This window comes from Balaenoptera ricei, chromosome 1 (assembly GCF_028023285.1).
Source record: "Balaenoptera ricei isolate mBalRic1 chromosome 1, mBalRic1.hap2, whole genome shotgun sequence".
NCBI classification, from domain to species: Eukaryota; Metazoa; Chordata; class Mammalia; order Artiodactyla; family Balaenopteridae; genus Balaenoptera; species Balaenoptera ricei.
This window is the reverse complement of record NC_082639.1, coordinates 55222737-55246433: the sequence shown is the minus strand read 5'-3', so window position 1 is coordinate 55246433 and position 23697 is coordinate 55222737. Positions and strand designations below refer to the sequence as shown.

General features: G+C 37.9%; 1 protein-coding gene across 1 annotated transcript in view; it reads right to left on the bottom strand.

The window, feature by feature from the left end:
• Positions 1-1271: 1271 nt before the first annotated feature.
• Positions 1272-23697, bottom strand: part of UBE2U (ubiquitin conjugating enzyme E2 U) — a 41658-nt gene continuing 19232 nt past the window's right edge. The window contains exons 6-8 of the mRNA XM_059899146.1: positions 17019-17067; positions 8955-9043; positions 1272-1357 (exon numbers count right to left, since the gene is read on the bottom strand). Coding sequence (XP_059755129.1) covers positions 1272-1357; positions 8955-9043; positions 17019-17067 — 224 coding nt within the window. The remainder of the gene's footprint in view (positions 1358-8954; positions 9044-17018; positions 17068-23697) is intronic.

Genomic DNA, 23697 nt, shown 5'->3' with positions numbered 1-23697 from the left:
TTCAAACAGTTCACAATTATTTCAGCCATATGGAGAAGTGGGTGGATAAGTTGAAAATGACATGGTCCTACTTTTTCTACATTTTGGGGTTCTGTGGGATGCTGGCCTTACATAATGAATCAATAATCAAATAAATAAAACAAAGCAGTTCTGTTAAAGGAAATCAAAAAGGAAGTCATGTCACAGCAAAATTAACCTTATATTCTAAGGAGGTTTCTTTAAATGAAACTTGAAACATGCCTTCAAGAAAAAAACCATGCTGACACTTCTCCAACTTCTGCTTCATAAAAACTTTTCTACTGCTTATAATTTACTCTGAAAGCAGAAAAGTATCTAATGCAAAAGCTTTCCTCCCCTTTGGCTTGAAGGAAAGTTGCTGCAGAAATCAACTGAAAAAAGAATATCTAACCAAAAAACCCAATCTGAACTATGATATTAAAAGATAGGAAAGTCTATTTTAAGAGCCTTGATTTCTACACGAATTCAAAATATAGCACATTGTTTTTATTAATCCTATTATTTTCATCTAGAAAAGAGGTCACAATGCTAACAAGGAGCTAATAAACATGATGTAAATACAAAAAATAGGAACTTTAATTCCCCTAGCTTTGTGGTAGCACATTCACTGAGTGCTGTGCAATAAGCACTCCAGAATAAATGACCACTGCAACACAGCCAGTACCACAGAGCTGAGATGGAATCTGTGCTCTAACATGATGAAGCAGAAAAACTGCCTTTAGGAGTCAAGAGACTGAAGATGAGATTAAGGTCCCTTCCTGAATGTGGTCCAAGAGTCAATCATTCCAAAAAAAGTTGTAATAATTTATCTTTGTATTTAATTACAGACTTCCTCACTAGATTTAATATATTTGGTTCCTGAGTGAGAAATCCATCTGTGAAAGAGGAAAAGGTGTTTGGAACCATGAGAAAAATGAAATACTAACTGGTGATATGTAAACAAGTTGGTTTTTCTTTTTTCCTGTTTCTAAGTTCTATTTTGATAAGGTTAAGAATGGAAATAAGAAGATTAATAGGAAAGGTATTGTGAGATTCCTTCACTGTGGCTCATGTTCTATCCCCACCTTTGGCAGCCGGTAGATAGCAAAGCTGTTTCCCACCTGGGTTCATATGAAAGGACAATATGATACTTCTTATTTTTGTTCTTATGTTTAAAAGAAATCCAATGGGTTTCTTCTGATAGTTCAGTTAGTAGAAAGTGAATAATAGATATTTCAAGTTCATAGGATAATATTCTAGACAGTTAAAATTACTTACTTTAAACCCCATTCTTTAGGTCGTCTTAGCTCATTTTTCTTCCATTTGTAATACTCTCCAGTGAAATTTGGATCTTCAAGCACTGAAATTAGAATATTTTAAAAAGGAGCTATGCATACATTCTTTAATAATAGTTTAAAGTTTACAATAATTTATTTCCCCTTAAGTTAGTATGTGGCAATAACACGTACTATTATCGTTCAAGTCACATTACAATCCTCAGACACCAAATTTCTTCTTTTTATTTAGACTTTGTGATACTGGATATTGTTTGAAACAAACAGATTGTGACTTTGTAACTTATCATGATAATGATATTTGTTTATATATCATTTATAGAAACGAGGATAGTTTTAAAATAACTCATACAGAAACTGATACCATAGTTTAACAAAATTCTAATGCAGCCCTTCAAGTGAAAAAATAAAATCGTGGGGTTTGAAAGTGACATTACAGATCTTGATCTGCTACAAAGCAAGAATCTGCAACAGATGATCATCCAGCCTCTAAATGAATCCCTTGTCTCTTTGTTATTGGGAGACTGCCCGTTTCATTGACAGTTACCGAGGTCACAATGTCCTTCATTAATCTGAGGGCTGTGAGTTTCCACTGCTCCTCCTTCTGACTTCCTCACCAATTCTGAGTAAATTTATCCCTCCCCTATGGAAAGGATCCCTCTAATATTTGAAGATAGCTCTCAGGGCAGCCTCAGTTCCTTCAACTTTTTCTTAAGTCATGATTTTCTAGAGACCTAACCATCCTCATCCTGGTGGTGAACTTTGTTGATATTCCTATTAAAGTTTTCATCCAGAACCGGCTCAGAAACTTGATTTCCTATCAATAGCAAGATGCAGGTGGGATTGCTACCTCCCTCGATCTGTGTGCTGGACTTCTCTCAATTTGGCTCAGATATGCATTAGTATTTTCTGGAAATCACATTATACCACTGGCTCATATGTTTGTGGTGAATTATAAGCCTTATGCCTTCAATCAAATTCACATAAAATTTAAGGAAAACCTACTATGCTTAAGCACTGGTAGTTTTTACACAAAATACTATTAATCCAGATCATTCACACACGCACATATATATCCTTCCTTTTCTCCCCGCTCCCTCCCCCTGCTCGCTTGTGGGCTTTCTCTCTCTCTTTCTTGCTCTCTCTTCTTCTAATTGTCCTGGGTTTACAGTCCTGATGTATTTAACCAACCAGATGTTCCCCACCTGTCTTGTCCTTATCTGGAGCTTAACTTCTTAACAATGATTAATTAACCCCTTCCAGCTTGATGAAATTTGTCATTGATAGAGAAAATATTTAAACTGAATAATTCTCCTTTTCTTCTATTAATATTACATGATTTTCACCAGCGATGTTCCAATCTATTCTTTATCTTCTTCAAACACACACAAACACACATACATACATATTCTTATAGACTTCATTAATACTCTTTATTGTTATTTGGAATATATTCCTTCCTTCCTTTAAGGAAGCAAATCTGTACTCCCCAGAGTTCTTAGCAGGATTCATTATTTCCTTTAGATGATTATAATAATTAATATTAATAGAACTCTTACTATATATGGGGGTACTTGTAAAGTAGATATGCAGTGCTTACCATTATAATACCCACTTCACAGATGAACACACAGACACAGAAAGGTCGAGTAATGTCTTCTCACATGTACTATTCATTACTACCTAAACAAAATTTAAAATTTATTTGATGTTAAGTTCCCTGACCAGGTATTGAACCCAGGCCATAGCAGTGAAAGAGCCAAATCCTAACCACTAGGCCACCAGGGAACTCCTGAAATTTACTCGATGTTTCTATTCAAGGATAATCCATGTCTTTCCTTAATTTTTTGGAATTGCCTTTCCTATATTTTCTATTTGAATATGTATGGCAGTCTCTTCCTTATATATTATGCAACCCCAAATGGCATAATTATCTTTCCTGAATACAGTAAGTCCCCTACATACGAACCTTCAAGTTGGGAACTTTCAAAGATGCGAACATGCATTCACATGTCCAGTCACGTAAGTTAGTTCATGTGTCTGGTGTACACTGTCACATGTGTGCACACTCTACAAGTGGTTGTGATTTTGTGTACTTTTGGCGTAGAGTACAGTAATACAGTATCTTTATTTCAAGCCCAGAATGTCTGGAGGCAAGCATAAAAGCAGCATTATGTAACTGACTGTGTTAGTTGGGTACCTAGGCTAACTTTGTTGGACTTACGAACAAATTGGACTTACGAACAGCTCTCGGAATGGAACTCGTTCGTATGTAGGGGACTTACTGTATTCTCATTTCTTTTATATTATTGACTCTTTTTCTCCAACGCTTTCTCTATTATCCAAGAGATGAAAGATGCCACAGTATCTGTACAAACTTTTAACACTTCCTATTTTATTCCCATAATTTTTTCACTCATCCGTCTCCTACCATCTGACTGTAAATGCCTCAAAAAGCTTATCATAATACTTATGTTCTTGTCTTCAACAAAGCCCATTGATAGACATAGAAGATGCTCAGTGGATGATGTTGATGGGAGGGAAATAATGAAGAAATGAGGACCAGTGAAATTTTGTCAGAACTTCTTGAAGTTAAAATCCCCCCCATCACTATCATACCTTGCCCTTGTGGCAGTTTTGTAATCTGTGTAGAAAAGCATCCTCTACTGCCTCCATAGTATATTTCTTCCTTCCTTTCCTTCTGAGGATTACTGGACATTGCTTCTACTCTGCTTTTTCTATGACACACCTATCGTCCAACATCTGTATAGGCTGATCTGAAAAATTTTTTTCCACTCTGGGACTGTTGTGTCCAAAGAAATATATAAGCACTAATTTACCTTGGCATGTTTTATTTTCACACGTACTATCTTATGCTAACCATAGAGGAACTTAAAATAGAGTAGAATACTTTTGTCAATGAATAGAAATGAAAAATGAGGTACAAAAACTAACCTAAATTAGGTTAAATGACTAACCTAAATTCACTTAACTGTGTCTGCAAAACTAGTATAAGGCTAGGAGTCTCTAATTTCTGATATCAGGTTCTTCCCACTAGGGCTTTTCCATTGGCTTGCACATTGTAACCACCTGGGCAGTTGTAAAAACTACTACCCCCTGGTCCTGCTCCCAAAGATCCTACTGTAATTGGTCTGGGGGTGCACCCTTTACATGGGAATTTTCACGAGCTCCTCTGGTGGTTCTAAGGAGCAGTCAAGACTGAGACCACTGCATCAGAAGTGATTGATACTGCTTCCTGAATCTAAATGCATTTTTGGAGACATTTGCCCTCACTGCTGGCTCAAAGACTCAAGGAATGAAAGTATCCTAAGGTGAAAGCAAGCATTCCCATGATGCTTCAGGCTGTTTGGTCTGTCCTGATGACAGCAAACAAACATCAGGAAGCCTCCGCTCACTATTACAGGATACACTGGTCTGAAGGAATTCTTTTCGTATAACATAAACATTTCCTTATGGGGATCATATTCTGTCATTAAGGTGCTGTTGCCCACAGCCAGATGTATTGGTTTGTTCTCTGCCAAACTTTTAATTTGCCATTCTATAGTGATGGACAGAGAATAGTGGATCATCAGTACATTTTCCCATACGATTGTCTATGATTATGAGCAAATAATTGTAATTATTGAAAATGTACTGCACATACTTCAGAGTTTGAATTTAAATTTCAAGTTATACAGAAATTACAATTTTATATCATATTGTGGATGCAATATAATATAAAAGAAAGAACAAATATGGAGTCAGAGGATTTGGTTCAAGTCTTTGGGCCACAGCCCACTTGTACTAATAAATATTGGCCACACTTACTGAGCACTCACTATGTACTAGGCACTATTATAGTGCTTCAACGTTATGATGTATGTTCTGTGATTATTCTCATTTTACAGATGAGAGAACTGGGACACAGAGAGGTTAAGAAACTTATCCAAGGTCACACAGCTAGTAAATTGAAGAGCCAGGATTAAACCCTGGCAATATGCATCCAGAATTTACACTCTTACCAATATATGATATTCCATGTGTGACCTTAGGTAAATTACTTAGCTTCCCTTGGTCTTGGTTTTCTCAAGTGTAAAACAGAGTAATAATAATGCCGAGCTCATTGGGTTTATATACAACTCTGCATGACATATACTAGGTGTTCAATAAATATTGGTTGATAAGTGAATAAAAGGACAATAAGATTGGGATGATTAAAAAAATACAGATTAAGGGCTTCCCTGGTGGCGCAGTGGTTGAGAGTCTGCCTGCCGATGCAGGGGACACGGGTTCGAGCCCTGGTCTGGGAGGATCCCACATGCCACGGAGCAACTGCGCCCGTGAACCACAACTACTGAGCCTGCGCGTCTGGAGCCTGTGCTCCGCAACAAGAGAGGCCGCGATAGTGAGAGGCCCGCACACCGCGATGAAGAGTGGCCCCCGCTTGCCACAACTAGAGAAAGCCCTCGCACAGAAACGAAGACCCAACACAGCCATAAATAAATAAAAATAAATAAATTTAAGAATCCCTTCTACTTGCTCATTGAATAAAAAAATTAGAAAAAAATATACAGATTAAGAGGTACAAACTACTATGCACAAAATAAATAAGCTACAAGGATATATTGTACAACACAGGGAATATAGCCAATATTTTATAATAACTATAAATGGACCATAACCTTTAAGAATTGTGAATCACTATGTTGTATGCCTGAAACTTACATAATATTGTACATCAACTATAACTCAATTAAAAATAAACAGGGCTTCCCTGGTGGTGCAGTGGTTGAGAGTCTGCCTGCCAATGCAGGGGACACGGGTTTGAGCCCTGGTCTGGGAGGATCCCACATGCCACGGAGCAGCTAGGCCCGTGAGCCACAATTACTGAGCCTGCGCATCTGGAGCCTGTGCTCCGCAACAAGAGAGGCCGCGACAGTGAGAGGCCCGTGCGCCGCGATGAAGAGTGGCCCCCACTTGCCATAACTAGGGAAAGCCCTCGCACAGAAACGAAGACCCAACACAGCCATAAATAAATAAATAAAAATTAAAAAAATAAAAAAATAAACAAGAAAAACAATACGCAGTATACTCCGTAAACTGTGTTATACAAGAATAAACTTACTAGTATTATGGCATACATGACTATGTATAGATTTGTGGCACAAAGATATGCAATAGAGTTAATACTCAAAATCATAATATAACCTTACTCATCACTATTCATAAAATAAAAAGCTTTTAAAAATATGCACAAGAGTTTAATAATCTTTCCAGTGATAAAAATATAACTGTAGAAAATGAAGTTATTAGAAGTTCCCCCTTTATTTCTGAGTAGTTAAAGGAGCATTCTATAATCTAACAGCTTCATCTTTCTTATTGCCAGGAAATTAAGCCATTAAAAAAGATAGTATTGGATCTCATCCAGCTGAACTATCCAAAGACAAAATGGCCAGCAGCACATGTAAGGTTTACATTTAAATTTTTTTAATTAAGTGCTGGTTATTATTGAAGGAAAGCTTTTGAAACATTCTTATAACAAATCTCTGTAGGAAAGAGAGGCAGAGTGATTGTGAAATCTTGCACCAAGGGCTAGAATCAAAGTCTCAGAAATTCTTCTGGGCTAGAGGTAACCATTACCAGCTATTGCCTTCACAAAGAGAAATGAATTACATACTAGGTTAGTGACAGATGTAGAAACAAGAACCAACTTAAATATTTTGGTGTCAAACTCTTTTGAAGAAGAAATTGCAGCCAGTGATACTTCATTATTACTTCCATTTTAAAATTACTCTTTATTATAAGACAATCATTTCTAAATTTCTTTGTTTGGGCATGTGCTTCTGTTTTTTTCCTAGAAGTTTGGAGTTTCCAAGAGCCTTCATATATTTACACGTTATTCCATAAAGCACCATCCTATAACAATCTGTTTGTTTTTTGGTTGAAGGAGTTGGACGCTGAATCATTCCCTGGAGCATGCCAACTGCCTCTTGACACCACATCTGTTAAGGGTTATCACCTCCTGGAACCCATCTGAGCTCCTCAGAGCCTCTTACATAGCAAGTACTCAAGATGTGTTTGCTGAATCGACTACGAAGCACTCAATCAAAATCTTTTAAATGAAGTACACATTCATGTAACCTGGTATCAAAATCAATAAAACTCTTTTACACTGATAGTGCTGCTAAAGACTACTTCTTAAAGCACCTTGAACAAGTTATTTTTCTTAATCACTAATCTATGAGTCAGTGAGGAAGATAATGTGTAATCACAAAATAACTAATAACCAACATCCTGAAAGAACAAGTAATTTCTTAGAAATTATTGACCTCACATTTTTATATTTATTAAGCTTAGTACTCCTTTTTGCTCTAATTTGTGTCTTAAAACTAGATATGTTTTTTTTTCTGGGTGATATTTTGTTCTCTTAAAACCAATGAGTAGACTATCACAATGATGAGATGAAACACGATGAGACCACAAATTAAGGCAGTGGTCATGGAGGTGGAGTAGAGGGGAAACATTTGTAATGTTGCAGGAGATAAAATCAATAAGGCTTAATAAGGGAGATAAAGAGGACTAGGAAATGTCTATGATTCTGGCTTGGCAAGTAAATGCAAGAATGGTGATCTACCACTAACCAAGAGAGGTAATGAAGGAGGGAGAATAGGTTTTGGAGCAACATAATGAATTCACTTTGGGACATCTTGGGTATGAGGTACCTTATTACACAGTTGTAAATATGCATTCAGAATGCAGAAGAGAGCCTGGCTAGAGATGAGGCTTTAGGAATTACTGGCATGTGGGCTAATGAAAACCATAGCGATGGATGAGGTCTCTCAAAGAGAGCTGAGCAGAGAATACTGAATGAAGAAGGTATTGCTAAGGAAAGAAGCAGAGGAGCGCTTAGGAAGGTAAGAGGAAAACCATGGATACATGGTGTCTTCTAACTCAAGGAGAGCATAGCCAATAGGATCTCAAGTAAGATAAGGACTAAAAAAATGTAATCACTGAATCTGGGAATTCGGAAGTCACTGATAACTTCAGAATGTGCCATTTTGCAGGATAGCTGAAGCAAAGTCGTATTTCAGTAAATGTGTGCAGACTGGCTAACCTACTTTGATACAAATAATGAAACAGTACTCTAAAGATTAGATTAAATGGGACCAAAAAGTTGTCCAGCTCTCCTATTCCGTCTTTCTAGTTCTCAGTGTATGATGGTAACAGATGATTTTTCTTTTCCTTCGACTGATATAATTGAGCATCCCCAGGTTTTCTTGCTGTCTTTCTACTTAATAATATCTCTGGCTTTGGGGATAATTGTGTTTAGAACCAAAAAGTTTCCTCATGCTATGAAGGTTTCCTTCTGGGGTAAAGGGTGTATGGTAAACCTCAAAAGACCGAGAACTTTGTCTTTTATTCCTCCAATTGCCTATCTTTCCTTTGGGCTTCTAATCAGACTTCAGTCCAGGACTCTTTACAAAAGAGGGACTAAATGAACAGTTGTTGAATGATTAGTATATAGAGCCAACAAAGAAGTTTATCACCCTCAAATTCCAAATATGTGTCAATTAGTCTTTGAAAGCAAGACAAGCTGAGAATGTTGAAATTAATATACCACCCCCCTTCCTGCAAAAATAAGACAAGGTTAGATCACCTTACATGGAGTTCTGTAATATTCTGTGGCTTTTGATGTGGCTATTCCAGACCATGTCTTGTAGTAATCATTAAATGAGACTGATTTAATTGATCTGAAAATACAAAATAAGATCAGACAGTGAGTAGCATGAAAGTTTGCTTTTTAAAATTATTTTTACCAGAGTGGACTCTTTCAGATACCTTGTCACAATTCATTAGGCTGATCTGCAAATTCTCACATAGTTATTTCTAACAAATGAATCTAACATAATTTTCCACTAATACATGCAAATCACAAAAAAAGGTCCATCCAAACCAGTTTTCTATAATAAGTGTAAACGTGCATCCATGTGTATATTATAAAAAGAAAAATATAGGTTTAAGATAACTGTGCCTTTCGTGACTAACATTGAAAAGAACTTTAAATAAAACATCATAGCTGTACATTTTCTCTTTCTATGATAAACAACTTTCTTACATTTCTATGCCAAATTTTAGTAAAATCACCTTTATTTTCTTTTTATTATGAGGAGAAATGAAACACCAGAATTGAGATTAGTTTAATTTTTACACAGAATCTGGCCACTTTCAATGAGGGAAAATAAACAACTCTTTTCTAATATTACTGCCAGTACATTTCCTTCCCTGTGCTAATATTACCAAATCCTAATGGGAGAGCAAAGACTGTTACAAAGTATCAAACGGGACCTATGAAACAGTCTCTTACTCTTAAATAACTGCACTTCCAATTTTTTTCTTACAATCTTCTTGAATGCAGAGATTCTCAACACTCCACAAACAAAACATTACTTTCAGATATTTTTCAGACATGTGAAATCATCTATTAACTGACTTAAACAGATACTTAAACATCAAATGTAAAAGACTTTATGTCTCTTTTAATTTTAAGTTCCTAGCTCTTTGGAGGAAGAAGCAAATTTTCAGTTATAACAGGTTATTAGCATTAATTTTTATAGGTAAATCATAGGTGCCTTAATATTTGACTCAATTTTGAAATTAATGGGGGCAATATCTAAGTGTATTAATGCATTCATTTATTTAAATGATAATTACGGACACCTAATTTTAAGACTAACATTTTTCAAGTGTGTTATTGCTTTTGTAATCACACTTAAGAAGAAATCTGAAACTTGGTAAAGATAAATTAATCACTACTATTATTGCTTCCAGAGCTACATGTGTGCTTTATAGTACTAAATGATATACTAAACTAACATTAATTTGCCAGTGAAATGTTTCAGCATTTGGCAACGGAGGTAACAAAATGAAAGGCTGCATTATATCTCCTGCATGAAAAAGCTTGTGATCAATTTGCTGTCACAGATCATTTAGCAGACAACAATGACCCAAGAGGAAGGAAACTGTCAACATACTGTCTCGTGAAAAAAAAATACACCATCTTCAGGCACAATCGTCTCCATTGTTTTTTGTCTGTTTGACGACGACCCATGACCCTCTCCCTTCCCAACGGTGTCCTGTTCAATTTCAAGCTGTTAGCCTTCAGGGGCTTTCTTTTTTTCCCCTAGAATAATTAAAAATATTACCCTAAAAGGTATAACTTTAGTATAGTTTGAATATACAAAACAGAATGCCTCAAACATTTGGGAATATCTGCACTTTGAATTCTATAAAGGAAATAGCCTCTTAAAATAAGAGAACAGTAACTATTTACTATTATTCAGATAAACTACGAAGGGATGTATACAGCATAAAAAAAATACATGTGTTTATAGTTTCAACCAATAACGGGAATTTATTGAGTATTATTGTTGGCATTATGAATATGAAAAAGTAGAAGACATAATTTTAAACTGAACATCACAGCTTTTTATTATCCTGTTGGGAAAATAAGATATATATCTGAACTAGTAAATAGAATAGCTTTATATATTAACATAATAAACTGTTACATCATTTAACATAGACATTTGGAGACTACAATGACAGATACTTCTTTGGCAGTGGCAATAAGCAAAAAAAATTTGGAGGAAGGAGCTATAACTTTGTTTTGGAGCCATTAGGGAAAGAGTCACTTGGATATGGACCTGGGACAAAGGAAGGAGGCATTTTAGGCCAGGGAAGCAGTATTAGCAATAGCTGAGATGGCAAGGAGCATGGTGTGTGCATGCCTACATACAGAGGATGTTGGGGGAAGAGATGAGAGTAACAAGATAATTGACTAGAGTGGAGAGTTCCAATTTCAGAGGAATTGGAATTTGACAAAAATAGGTGAAACTAGGCAATGCTGGGTCTTCAAATTTAGGCAGGGAATGGATTAGAGTCGATTCAGTAACCTTGATTTATTAGGTGATAGACAGTAATCAGAAGTTCTCAAATAAGGCAAGTAAACTATGAAATCAGTGATTGAGTAAGAGTTTTCTCTGGCATTAGCAGGCAGAGAGGATTATATGAGAGATTAAATGTAAGGGGATCAGTTAGGAAATAAATTCAGTAACGCAGGCAAGAGATTCTGAGAGCTAATACTAGGGTGGGAGCAAAGATCAGGAAGGGGAGGAGATGAATCTACGAGAATGCTAAAGAATTGACTGAACCAGTTGCCTGATAGGGTGTGAAAAGTGAAGGAATTTGAGGGTCAAATATTCTCCTAAAGCCCAGAAGACCACTTAGTTTTGCTATTAATAGAAAGCGTCTAGAGAAACCGAAGTAAAATATGAGTTTAATTTTAAACATGGGTTGTAGGTGATGACCTTTAGGAGTGTGACTGAGAAATTGGGACTGGAAATAAGAAATTTAGGTCAAATCAACACAGAGGTTGATAGATGACGCCATTAGGGAAAACAAACTCCAAAAGAGTAAGTAAGTGTTTAGAAAAGAGTGAGCAGAAACCAATTCACAGTTAAGGGGGGCCTGTGAAAGAAACCAAAAGGATCATTAAGGGAAGAAGAGAATCATGGCAGCGCTATTTCATGGAAGCAACATCCCAACCATTGCCAAAGCCTAATGACTAAATTCTTAAATATCTCTGGATATTTAGTCACGTATTCAACAGTATCATGACTAAGAGCACAGGCTCTGGAATCAGCTGGCCTGGGTTAAAACACTCTGGCACCATTTCTTTTTTCTTTTTTTTTTAAATTAATTAATTAATTAATTAATTAATTTATGACTGTGTTGGGTCTTCGTTTCTGGGCGAGGGCTTTCTCCAGTTGCAGCGAGCGGGGGCCACTCTTCATCGCGGTGCGCGGGCCTCTCACTGTCGCGGCCTCTCTTGTTGCGGAGCACAGGCTCCAGACGCGCAGGCTCAGCAGTTGTGGCTCACGGGCCCAGTTGCTCCGCGGCATGTGGGATCCTCCCAGACCAGGGCTCGAACCCGTGTCCCCTGCATTGGCAGGCGGACTCTCAACCACTGCACCACCAGGGAAGCCCCTGGCACCATTTCTTATTAGCTGTGTAACTCCGGGCAAGTAGCCTAACCTCTCCACGTTTCCAGAGATAGAACTTTCTCCGGTGGTGGTTGTGAACATGCATAAAAACAGCCAAGGAAGGGTTTAGCATCCCTCAGCACTCAGTGTCAGCTGGTCTCCTCGACTGCCTTGGATAAGTACCTCATCATTTTTCTCCTGTAAACTCTAAACAGCTTCCTAATTGTTCATCTACCCCAGTCTCTCCCTATTCCAGGTTATCATGGCTCTGCTTGAAAGCCACAGTTGGTAAATACTTCTACAGGATGACATATAAACAACTTTTAAATAGAACTTGAGGTTCTTCATCATCTGGCCATTTCCAACCTTTTCTTCCGTCATTCATCTCCACATCCAGAGGCTCCATCACATGGAACTTCCTGGTGATCCTGAGTGTACCACAAGATTACATTTCCATGTCTGTGCAAGCAGTTCTATTAGAGACTCTTTTGCCCTCTGTGCCTGTCAAAGTCTTACTTATTAAGGTTCAGGTACAATAAAAATAATACAGACATGAAGGTTGTCACAGTGGATACTGTGGTTGCCTCCCCAATAGCTGTTCCATTCTTCTCCCATTCTGTACATGCCCTGTGGTCTGATGGGACTGACCCCACCCCTGGCTCTAAGTCAGTTGAGTGATAACTAGTTTAGGGACAGGAATCTGACCTAAATAGCTCCAATCAGAGTGAAACTTATTCTAGCTTTCTAATACATCTTGATCTCTGAGAGTGTTGATCCTCTTTGTTCTTCTTCAAGATTGCCTTGTTATTCTAAACGCTTTGCATTTCTAGATACATTTTAGACCACCTTGTCAGTTTTCAGAAAAAAATAAGGCAGCTGAGATTTTGACTGAGACTGAATTGAATCTATAATTTGGGAAGAGTTGACACTGTAAGAGTACTGAGTCTTTCCCAAGCCACAAACTTTGTATATCTCTATTTCTTTATGTCTTTTAGAATTTCTCTCAGATATATTTTGTGATTTTTCAGTATGGATGCCTTATTCATCTTTTGTTACATTTTGATGCTGTTGTAATGGTATTTTTAAAATTTCATTTTCTATGTGTTGATTGCTAGTATATAAAAATATAGTTGATTTTTAAATATTCATCTTGTATCCAGGATCCTTGCTAAATTTACTTATTAATTTTCAAACTTTCAAGCTTTGTATGTTCATTTGGATTTTACTATGTATATAGTTGTGTTATCTGTGAATAAAGATGGTTTACTTTACCCTTTCCACATTTTCTAACTTGTTTTTTTTCCTTCCCTCATTGCACTGGCTAGGACTCCAGTACAATGTCGGATAGAAATGGTGATAATGGGCATATTGTATTGTTCCTAAACTCAGGAGAAAAGCACTCAACATTTCACATTTAAGTGTGAGGTTAGCTGTTGGATTTCTGTAGACTCCTTTTATTGAAATAAGGAAATTCTCTTCTATTCTTAGTTTGCTGAGAATTTTTATCATGAATGGGTGTTAAATGTGTCTCCTGGATTCACCTAGATAAGTCTATGGCTTTTTTCCCTTTATTTGGTTAACTAGGTGAGTTACAAGGATTGATTTTCAAATTTTAAACCAACCTGGCTTTCCTGAAATAAAGCCCACTTAGTCATGATGTACTATCCCTTTTTATATATCAGTGGGTTCAATTTGCTAATATTTTGGTTAGGATTTATACATTTCAGATTTAAGAGGTACTGACCTATAATTTTCCTTTCTTGTAATGATCTCTGATTTTAGAATCAGAGTTTGGAAGTTCGGTAGCATACTCACTGTCTCTATTTACTGGAAGAGTTTGAATGCCTTTTTAAAAAAGACTTTATTTGAAATAAATTTAGATTTCTAAAAGAGTTGTAAAGTTAGTTGAATATCTTCAAAAATCAACTTTGTTAAAGTTTAATTTACATTCAATAAAATGTATAGGTTGAGTACAGATTGATGAGTTTTAATAAAAGCAGACCCCTGCATAACCATAAGCCCAAACAAGATATAGAATATTTTCATTAGTCCTGAAAGTTCCCTACTGCCCCTTCCCAGTCAATCTCCCTTGACACTTTAGGTAATCCCTGATCCAATCTCTATCACCATAGATTAGTTTTGCCTGCCTTAGAACTTCATATACATTGAATTGTACAGCACGTACTCTTTTATAACTCTGGGGTTTTTTTTCTCAACATAATGTCTGCATTATTTTTTTTAAATTTATTAATTTATTTATTTTTGGCTGTGTTGGGTCCTCGTCTCTGTGTGAGGGCTTTCTCCAATTGTGGCAAGCGGGGGCCACTCTTCACCGCGGTGCGCGGGCCTCTCACCATCGCGGCCCCTCTCGTTGCGGAGCACAGGCTCCAGACGTGCAGGCTCAGCAGTTGTGGCTCACGGGCCTAGTTGCTCCGCGGCATGTGGGATCCTCCCAGACCAGGGCTCGAACCCGTGTCCCCTGCATCGGCAGGCAGACTCTCAACCACTGCGCCACCAGGGAAGCCCCTGTCTGCATTATTATTCCATGCTGTTGCATGTATCAACAGTTCTATTGCTGAGAGTATTCAACTTGTAACTATAACACAATTTATTTATATAGTCGACTGTTGAATATATAATGTTGATTGTTGATGGACATTTTAGTTGTTTTCAGTTTGGGATATTATGAATAAAGCTCCTATGAACATTTGTGCGCAAGTCTTTTGGTGAATATATACTTTCATTTCTCTAAGATAAATACTTTAGGCGTGGGTTAGAGGGCAGGCGAATGTTTGACATTATAAGAAACTGCTAAACTGTGTTCCAGGCTGGCTGTGGGCATGTCAAATGGTACAACAATGTACACAGCAATGTAGGAGAGCTACAGTGCCATCACAGCCTCATCAATAACTGGGATTGTTAGTTTCAGCCAACGGTGTGATCTTCCAATCTCTCCCATCTCAGTAAGTCACCGCAGTACCCATCCAGTTCAAACTACAATCTAGTAATAACCCTTGGTTCCACTTTCTCTCATTCCCCACATCAATCAAACTAAGTCTTGAATCCATCCAATTCATCCACTTATCTCCCTCTCCATATCTATGCCCTCAGCCCTAGCTCAAACCACCCCACCTCTCCCCTGGTCTACTAAAATAACCCAATAATTCTTCTCCTTGCTTCCGCCTTAGATCCTTCACAACTGATTCCCCACATGGCAGTTAAAGTAGTCCTTTTAAAATGTAAATCTGATTATGTCTTTCCTCTTCTTAAAAGCTGTCCAGCTGTGTCCCGATTCCCACTGCAAGGTTAATGAAATGCAAATTCCTTACCTGGTTTATAAAGCTCTAAGTGATCTGGCCCTGTCTACATCTATTACTCTATCCCCTATCCATCTCTTCTTTCCCCCTTGCTGTGTTCCAGCTGCAGTGGCCTTCTTTCCGAGCCTCTAACACACCACTCTTACATCCAATTTAGGATCAATACCCTAGTTACTCCCTCTGCCCAGAATCTCACTGTACCTGTTAAGACATCACTCTCTCCTAACTTTTCACCCCCTTCTTTTTCCTTTCATTGTCACAAATCTTGATTTTTCAAGATAACACCATTTACAAGTTTATCTCACCATGGCTCTCGAGTTGTTTCTAAAGTTATAGTTAAAGTCTTTCTCCCAAACCCCCGATTTTATAGTCCTGTGATCAGTGCTGGATCCTTATGGTGCTGTCTGGTTACCTTGCTGCCTGTCTGATGAGGGGCTCATTGCCCCAGACAAAGAAGCAAAGGGCCAAAGTTTTCTCCCTGTAATGGGGTTTACCCTTCTTCCTGCTCCTGCCTGAGACAGACCCCACCACTGCTACTGGCTGGTCTTCATCTGAGGGCTAGGGGACAGACAAGGTCAACGCTCTTCCTGTCAGGTCCCAATTAATCATTCTGTCGGTTTTTCTGGGTCTTCTAATTCTGAGCTTCTAACACTTCCAGGCACAGAGCCCCTTGACATAACATTGTCTCACATTCTGGAACAGAGCCCCGATCTGAGGGTTCCTTTTGATTTCAGTCCTTTGGGAACATTTTACTATTATTAATCCACTAAGAGGATCCTTGTTTTGGAGCATGTACAGTATAAAACCAAGATAGATCAAGTATTATGTCAACACTAGTAAGCTGGCTGTTTTCTGCATCTGATTAACTATCAAAATAAGGCTGATGGAAATGCTAGAGAAGCTGAATGCTGCAGAACCTACACCTTGTCCAGGTGTTCAAGGCTGAATTGATGTCACATTGTCAGGTGGTCTCCCAAGTGTACAATGGCTTTAGCCCTCTCACCATTTTCCTCCAGGACTTTATCTTCTCCTAAATTGCTTGGGTTTTTGTGATCTATAATGGTTGGATCTATAATGTAGACAACATTTTTTTTCCTTTTCAGAAATAAAAACTAAAAACTAAAAGAATAGGCAACTAACATAGTTACATCAATTTTAATTCAATAGACTAGAAAGAATTCAAGATTCTCCATATTCTTCCTGAAAACATCATTTTTATAAGGTATTGGAAGGGAAAATATATTTAAATGAAAAATAATTTTTCTAAGTTAAAAAAAAGAAAATACAATTATGATAGAAAACACAGTTTAAATCAATAGTTCTTTTAGTGTATAAATTGGCAAAAAATTGTATAAAGAAAAACTTACCTGTTAAATTTATCTGGCTCTTTAGGTGACTCAGAACTGTCATCTTTTGCTGTAAAGAAAAATATGAAAAGATTCTGGTTTACTCAGAAGACTGAATATATGGCCGTATGTGCATTCTTTCCAAAGCCTCAATAAGATGGTAAGAAAGGAATAAAAATAAGGTATAAAACCTCAAGGAGAGCAAAAGAAAGATGGCAAGAAAAATTTTCAAGATGGAAAGCAGATGTCAAGTGGTAACTATCTTAACAGGCCATAGAAATTTGAAACCTAACGACCTGATGAGGGGAGGCCAATAAAAAGCAAGCAGATTTACACTTCAGAACTTGAGAAACACTCAGGAATTGGAGGTACCAGATACCTCTGAAAAGTGACAGGTATAGCATGGACACCAAAGACATAGCCTTCATCCTATGCAACCAGAAGACCACCACTGCCCAGGCAGGAGGGAGTATGTCTAATTCTGGAGAAACTGAACCAGAGAGACTCAGGAGACAGCAGAACAGGAGTATGGCAAGGGACTGAAGGCAGGGAATAAATCAAATAAATCGTATTGGGTAAGAAAGATTCCTTATTCTCGCTCTTTGTCCAGCTCCTAGAGTGTAAGTCATTAACATCTCTCTCTTCAGGCATAAGACTGGAGGATTCGTCTCAGAAAAAATAGTCAAGCCTAGCTAAAGGCAAGGTCAGGTCCCCACTGAATAACCCTATAATGAAACAAAACCATCAACAAGTCCAATCTGTATCCAAAATTTCCAACCTTTTCAATGAATGACTTTCATTCATCGTGTGTCCATCATACAGATGCATAGTCAAAGATCAGTAGATAGGGCTTCCCTGGTGGCGCAGTGGTTGAGAATCTGCCTGCCAATGCAGGGGACACGGGTTCGAGCCCTGGTCTGGGAAGATCCCACATGCCGCGGGGCAACTAGGCCCGTGAGCCACGACTACTGAGCCTGCGCGTCTGGAGCCTGTGCTCCGCAACAAGAGAGGCCACGATAGTGAGAGGCCTGCGCACCGCGATGAAGAGTGGCCCCCGCTTGCCACAACTAGAGAAAGCCCTCGCACAGAAACGAAGACCCAACACAGCCAAAAATAAATAAATTAAAAAAAAGAAGAACCTCTGCTTTGCTGCAGCTGTGAGGAATAGGGAATATTTATAAAAAAAAAAGATCAGTAGATATCTGAGTAAAGTCATTATCATGAATGATGACAACCAAAACAAATAAGCAGGAAGAAAACAGGAACTAGGAGCATACTTTTCTGGACATTTTCCAGAATACAGAACAAAAAAATAAAGAGATGGATAATAAGAGAAAATAGATTTTAAAAAATCAGAGTAACAGATCAGTGGATCCCACATCTAAATCTTTGGAGATTTAGAAGAGAGAACAGGGAAACTGGAGGGGACAGATATTATAAAAGAAATCATATAAGAAAAAAGTCCAGAACTAAAGAATTAGAGTTTGAGATTTAAACAGCCTATGAAATGCCCTACATGATGAATGAGGAGGAAAAAAATTTTCAGACTAAAGTTTAACCAAATTATGAACATATGAGAGTGGAAAAAATACATTTTTAGGCATGTGAAGTAATAAAAGATTTAGCTCTCATGTACTTGGAAGCTCCTGGAGGAAGTGTTCCAACAAAATGAAGGAGCAAACCAACCAAGAAAAAAGGAGGGATCAAGCAAGAGCTCCAATCCAAGAGGCAGACCAAAAGGTCACTCCAGGATCCCTGCGAGAGAACTGCCAATTCAGAAAAGGAGGAGGAGCATGAGTGCCTCAGCAAAGACATCTTCCAGGGGAAAAAATGAAACGGACTGAATACCTGGTGTGTGTGTTTTGTTTGTTTGTTTGTTTGTCTTTACAGCTTTGTCAGAAAGTTTAGGGGAAAAATAAATGGTAGATATTTTTTAAAAAAACAAATAAAAATCCAAAAAACACAAACAAGGGAATGAAAAAACAGGCCATTTGTACAAGAAAAATAATCATTCATTCGTGGATCACCTATGACAAATATTTACTAAGTCATATCAATGTAAACGAACAATACTAGGAGAATGGGGGAGAGAAAACGTGAGTGGAAATGGCACATAAAAGCTAAATCTTTATCTTTCAGAAGAAGCCCATAAGTAATATCTAAACTGAAAACCCCAGAAGTTTAGTACAGAATAAACTTAGAAATACAGTGGTGAATTCCAAAAGAAACAGATAAACGTGTTGAAAGCTGTTGGTAGCTTGTCGGGGTGGGGACGGCTCTCAGCCATGGAAGGTGTGGCTTCCAAGGTCTGCTATATTTCCTTAAAAACCGATTGGTGTTATCTGTCCTTTAAAGCTATGCACAAATATTTCTTTGATAGAAAATAAATACTTAACATCTTTAGTTAAAACAACTTAGAGACTTTGCTGAAAAGTTCCTGGAACATCTGGTGCAATGAAATACAAAAAAGGACAAAAGAGGTCTGTAACTCCAGCAAACAGATCCATACAGGCCATCCTGTTAAAGTCAGGTTTTCCACATCTCCTGACATCTGTAGACAGCAGAATATCTGGAGTAATACTGTAATCATTAACAACAAAACTGGCTCTGAATGATGGTGCTAAAGCTCATGTTCTTTAATGAGAAGCTACTGGGCTAAATTTCTCTTTCTCCTGACATCAAGGAAGAATATTTTCCAAAGGAAAGGGTATTCCTATACCTAACAACCAGTACTCCCTTTAAGAGAAAAAAACCCAACACCTGATATCCTATGAGACATCACCTGCTTCAACTGTAGAAACAAGTTCCTCTAAAACTGTTCTATTGTTAAGAGAACTTAAAAAAAAAAAAAAAGTGAACAAATTGAGAACTTAAATTGAAGAAGAATCAAATGCTTATCACAACATCTTCTTAATTGCAAGCAGGATGGGATGGATTTGCACAATCATCAGGGTTTTTTTTAAAGTACCTTATGTGAATTAGTTGCATAATCTCCCTAATATTTTTATAATTCTTCTCTATTCTTGTATTTTGACTGTCATAATATCTGTCAGGAATTATATTATAGTTTTATTTAGATAAGAATCTGAAACTTAGTAGAATGATTCTCCTTTAACAAAAGCTATAGGAATATACACATGGTTAAGAGAAAAATTATTACCTTAGGCTTGGCTACCATTATTCAGTTTCATTATTTTTATATTCTTGTATTTTCTTTCAACCAAAGTTTTTAAAATTATGTGAACCCTATGTTTTAAATATCAAAACAAACCTGATAGACAGAAAATAATATAATTTGACCATATAACCATATAGAAATAAAAATTCACTAGGACAAACTAGAAAAAAGAAAAGATGTATGAGTTTACAGTAGTTCCTCCAGCCTCCCAGTGGGTGCCTAAAACCACATAGAGTACCAAACCCTATATATACTATGTTTTTTTTCCTATACGTACATACCTATGATGAAGTTTAATTTGTAACTTAGGCGCAGTTAAGAGATTAACAACAATAACTAATAATAAAATAGAACAGTTTTAACAACATACTGTCATAAAAGTTATGGGAATGTGGTCTCTTTCTTTCTCAAAATATCTTGTACAAATTCAATGCCTTTTCCATCTTAAGTAAGCTCTTATGCATTGTGGCCATATCTTTTGCAGTTTGAGGTACAAAAGCAAATCTAGCACAAATTTCTTTTTCTTTCTTCACAGTTTCATGGATAGAAGATTCGTTCTTACAACCTCAGATATGATTTTTTTCTTTCCTTATTTAGTTGAGAACTTTCACCTTTTCACTTAAAGGAAGAACTTGTGGCTTCTCATTGGCATATCTGAATGGCCAGTGGCACCACTTTTGTGCTTTGGGGTCATGATTAAGTAAGATAAGGGTCACTTGAACACAAGCACTGCAATACTTCAGATATCGGACAGTTTATTTGATAACCCAGATGGCTACTAAGTGACTAACAAGCAGGGGATGCTGGACAAAGAGATGATTCACGTGCCGGGCAGGATGAAGCTGGATGGCAAGAGATTCTACCACACTACTCAGAATGGTGCACAACTTAAAACTCATGAATTGTTTATTTCTGGAATTTTCCAATTAATGCTTTCAGACCATGGTTGATCACAAGTAACTGAAAACTCGGAAAGTAAAATTGCAGTTAAGAGGGTACATGAAATCCCTTTGTAACAAATTAGGAAGTAGCAATACTCAGAATCTAGGAGGCAAAACAGTTGTTATGCACTGTCTCCTCCCAGACCTCCAAGTTTTCATAAACAGATTGAAGTATAACTTGGAGGCACTTGAAAGATCCCCTTGTCCAACTCCTAACACTGGGCAAAAAGTTCTTTGACAACATCCCTGAACAAGTCATTAAGCTCTGCCAAATGAACACTAGTTATGAAAGCACACCTTTAGTGATAGGGTGTTTACCACCTGCCAATGTGGCCTTGCCCATTCTTAAGCGACTTGAATTGTTGGAAAATCCTTTCTCATGTTTGGTCAGCTGGGACCTCGAAGGACTTTACCATTAGTGATGCTGCAACTACAGTGGCATTTGCTTCTAGAAAAGATGTTACCCCAACTGACTATATAATTTATTGTCCAAACTGGAACACAGAATGAAAGGGAAATAATTATACCAGGCCTGTCCCAGGCAGTCTGGTATGTGTGAGCACCCAAACTATAAGTAAGGGAGTCAGGGTCCAGGCCACAGGAGAAGAGGCTTGCAAGACATGGGAAGGTCATCAGGACCTCCACCAATTGTTTTTTTTTTTTTTTTTTTTTTTTGGCTGTGTCGGGTCTTCACTGCTGCACACGAGGTTCCTCTAGTTGTGGTGAGCAGGGGCTTATTCTTCATTGCGGTGCATGGGCTTCTCATTGCGGTGGCTTCTCTTGTTGTGGAGCATGGGCTCTAGGAGTGTGGGCTTCAGTAGTTGTGGCACGTGGGCTCAGTAGTTGTGGCTCGTGGGCTCTAGAGTGCAGGCTCAGTAGTTGTGGCACATGGGCTTAGTTACTCCGCCGCATGTGGGATCTTCCCGGACCAGGGATTGAACCCATGTCCCCTGCATTGGCTGGCGGATTCTTAACCACTGCGCCACCAGGGAAGTCCCCACCAATCGGTTTTGAACTCAGAGCTTGTGCATTCTTGTCAACAGGCCAAGGAAAAGGCTGGTATTCCAGAGGAGGGCCCACCAAACCAGAGTCAGGTAGTTACCATTTTGCACATGCTTGGTAGAAGGGCACTTGCTTTTCACATTAAGATTGTGTTCAAATAGCTTCCCAAGAATTTTTCATAGACTAAAGGTCTGCTATGAAGTCAGGTCTCTTCTCTTCTGTACTTGGAAATTTTAATTCTTTGATCTCAAATGAATGACTTTATGTTCACCTCATTAAATTGGAGGCAGGGGGGCAGGGGGAATGATCAGGGTGGATCTCTGGCCCTGTAGCTTGCTCTGTGTGGCCTTGGGCTAATCCCTTCATCGCTGATCCCCAGCTGCCTCAGGGGAAGAGGCTAAGGATCAGATGAATAAATGTATGTGAAAGCATTTTGTAAACTATGAAGTAAAATCAGGATCTAAGTTTATATATATTTTTTCATTCATTCAATCTACAGATTTTTATTCAATACTTATAGCCAGAGACTGCTACCTGGGCACTGAGGATATTGCTGTAGGCTAAAATTAATGCCTACGGATATGATACAATTACCTGCCTCTTGAGTTTCTCATGTATACAAGTAACTATCTGTTCCACTTTTGTGTTATCCTAAAATGGGATAATTTCTCCTTTGCATTTTCCAGACCTCTTTATTAATATATTAAACGTATATGAAAGCTGATTCTTGCAGCACTGTAGTGGAGACCTTTTTTTTTTCAAGTTGTTACAGGAAATTAATTCTCATTGGATACAGTTTTTCACAGAAAACCCCATGGTACTATACTACCATCTAATTTAGAGTGAACGCATTTTTCTGCACTTCATTTCCCACCATAGCAGTTGCCTCTGCTGTATCACGGCACTCTTTCCCTAGGAAGCTGCAGAAAATCATTTTCTTCCTGGCACTATAGGTACCACCCCAGTCCTGCTGTGATGGCAGGCAAGCTGAAAACTATTTGCTGTCTTGGATTCCCACATATTTCACCAACACAAATAAAGCATATAGTGAAAACCTACCAAAGCACCATTTGCTTTGTCACTCATTTGCTGGGTGATTTGGCAACTTGGACAGCTTTCCTGTCTGGTTTGTTGGCAAAGCAGGAGGACTGAAAGGACTGAAGGGTGATGTCAGCCTGAGAGAAAAGAAGAAAAGAGGAAAAGAAAGGGCCAACTTGTCTTCCGGTTTCTTCTCATCCTTCTCTCTGCCGGGCAAAACCAAAGTCATTTACCATAGAAAATTCTTTAAAACTAGTTTTTAAATGTCCATTCACCAGAATATGGACATAGCTTTGTACAGAATATTTCTGTGTAATGACAGTATTGTAGTGCATGACGAAAGGTTAAGGGATATGTATCATTCATTTGCTCATTCCACAAACACTTCCTGAGTGCAGAGGATACAGGGGGGGATGCTACAGTATTCTGGTTGGTCAGAAATATGATCAGAGTGAAGTGGTACCATTCCTCTGTGGACAAACCAGCCTCAAAACTGTCAGGGAATTTTGAGGAACTCTGCGACAATCATGACATATTTGAA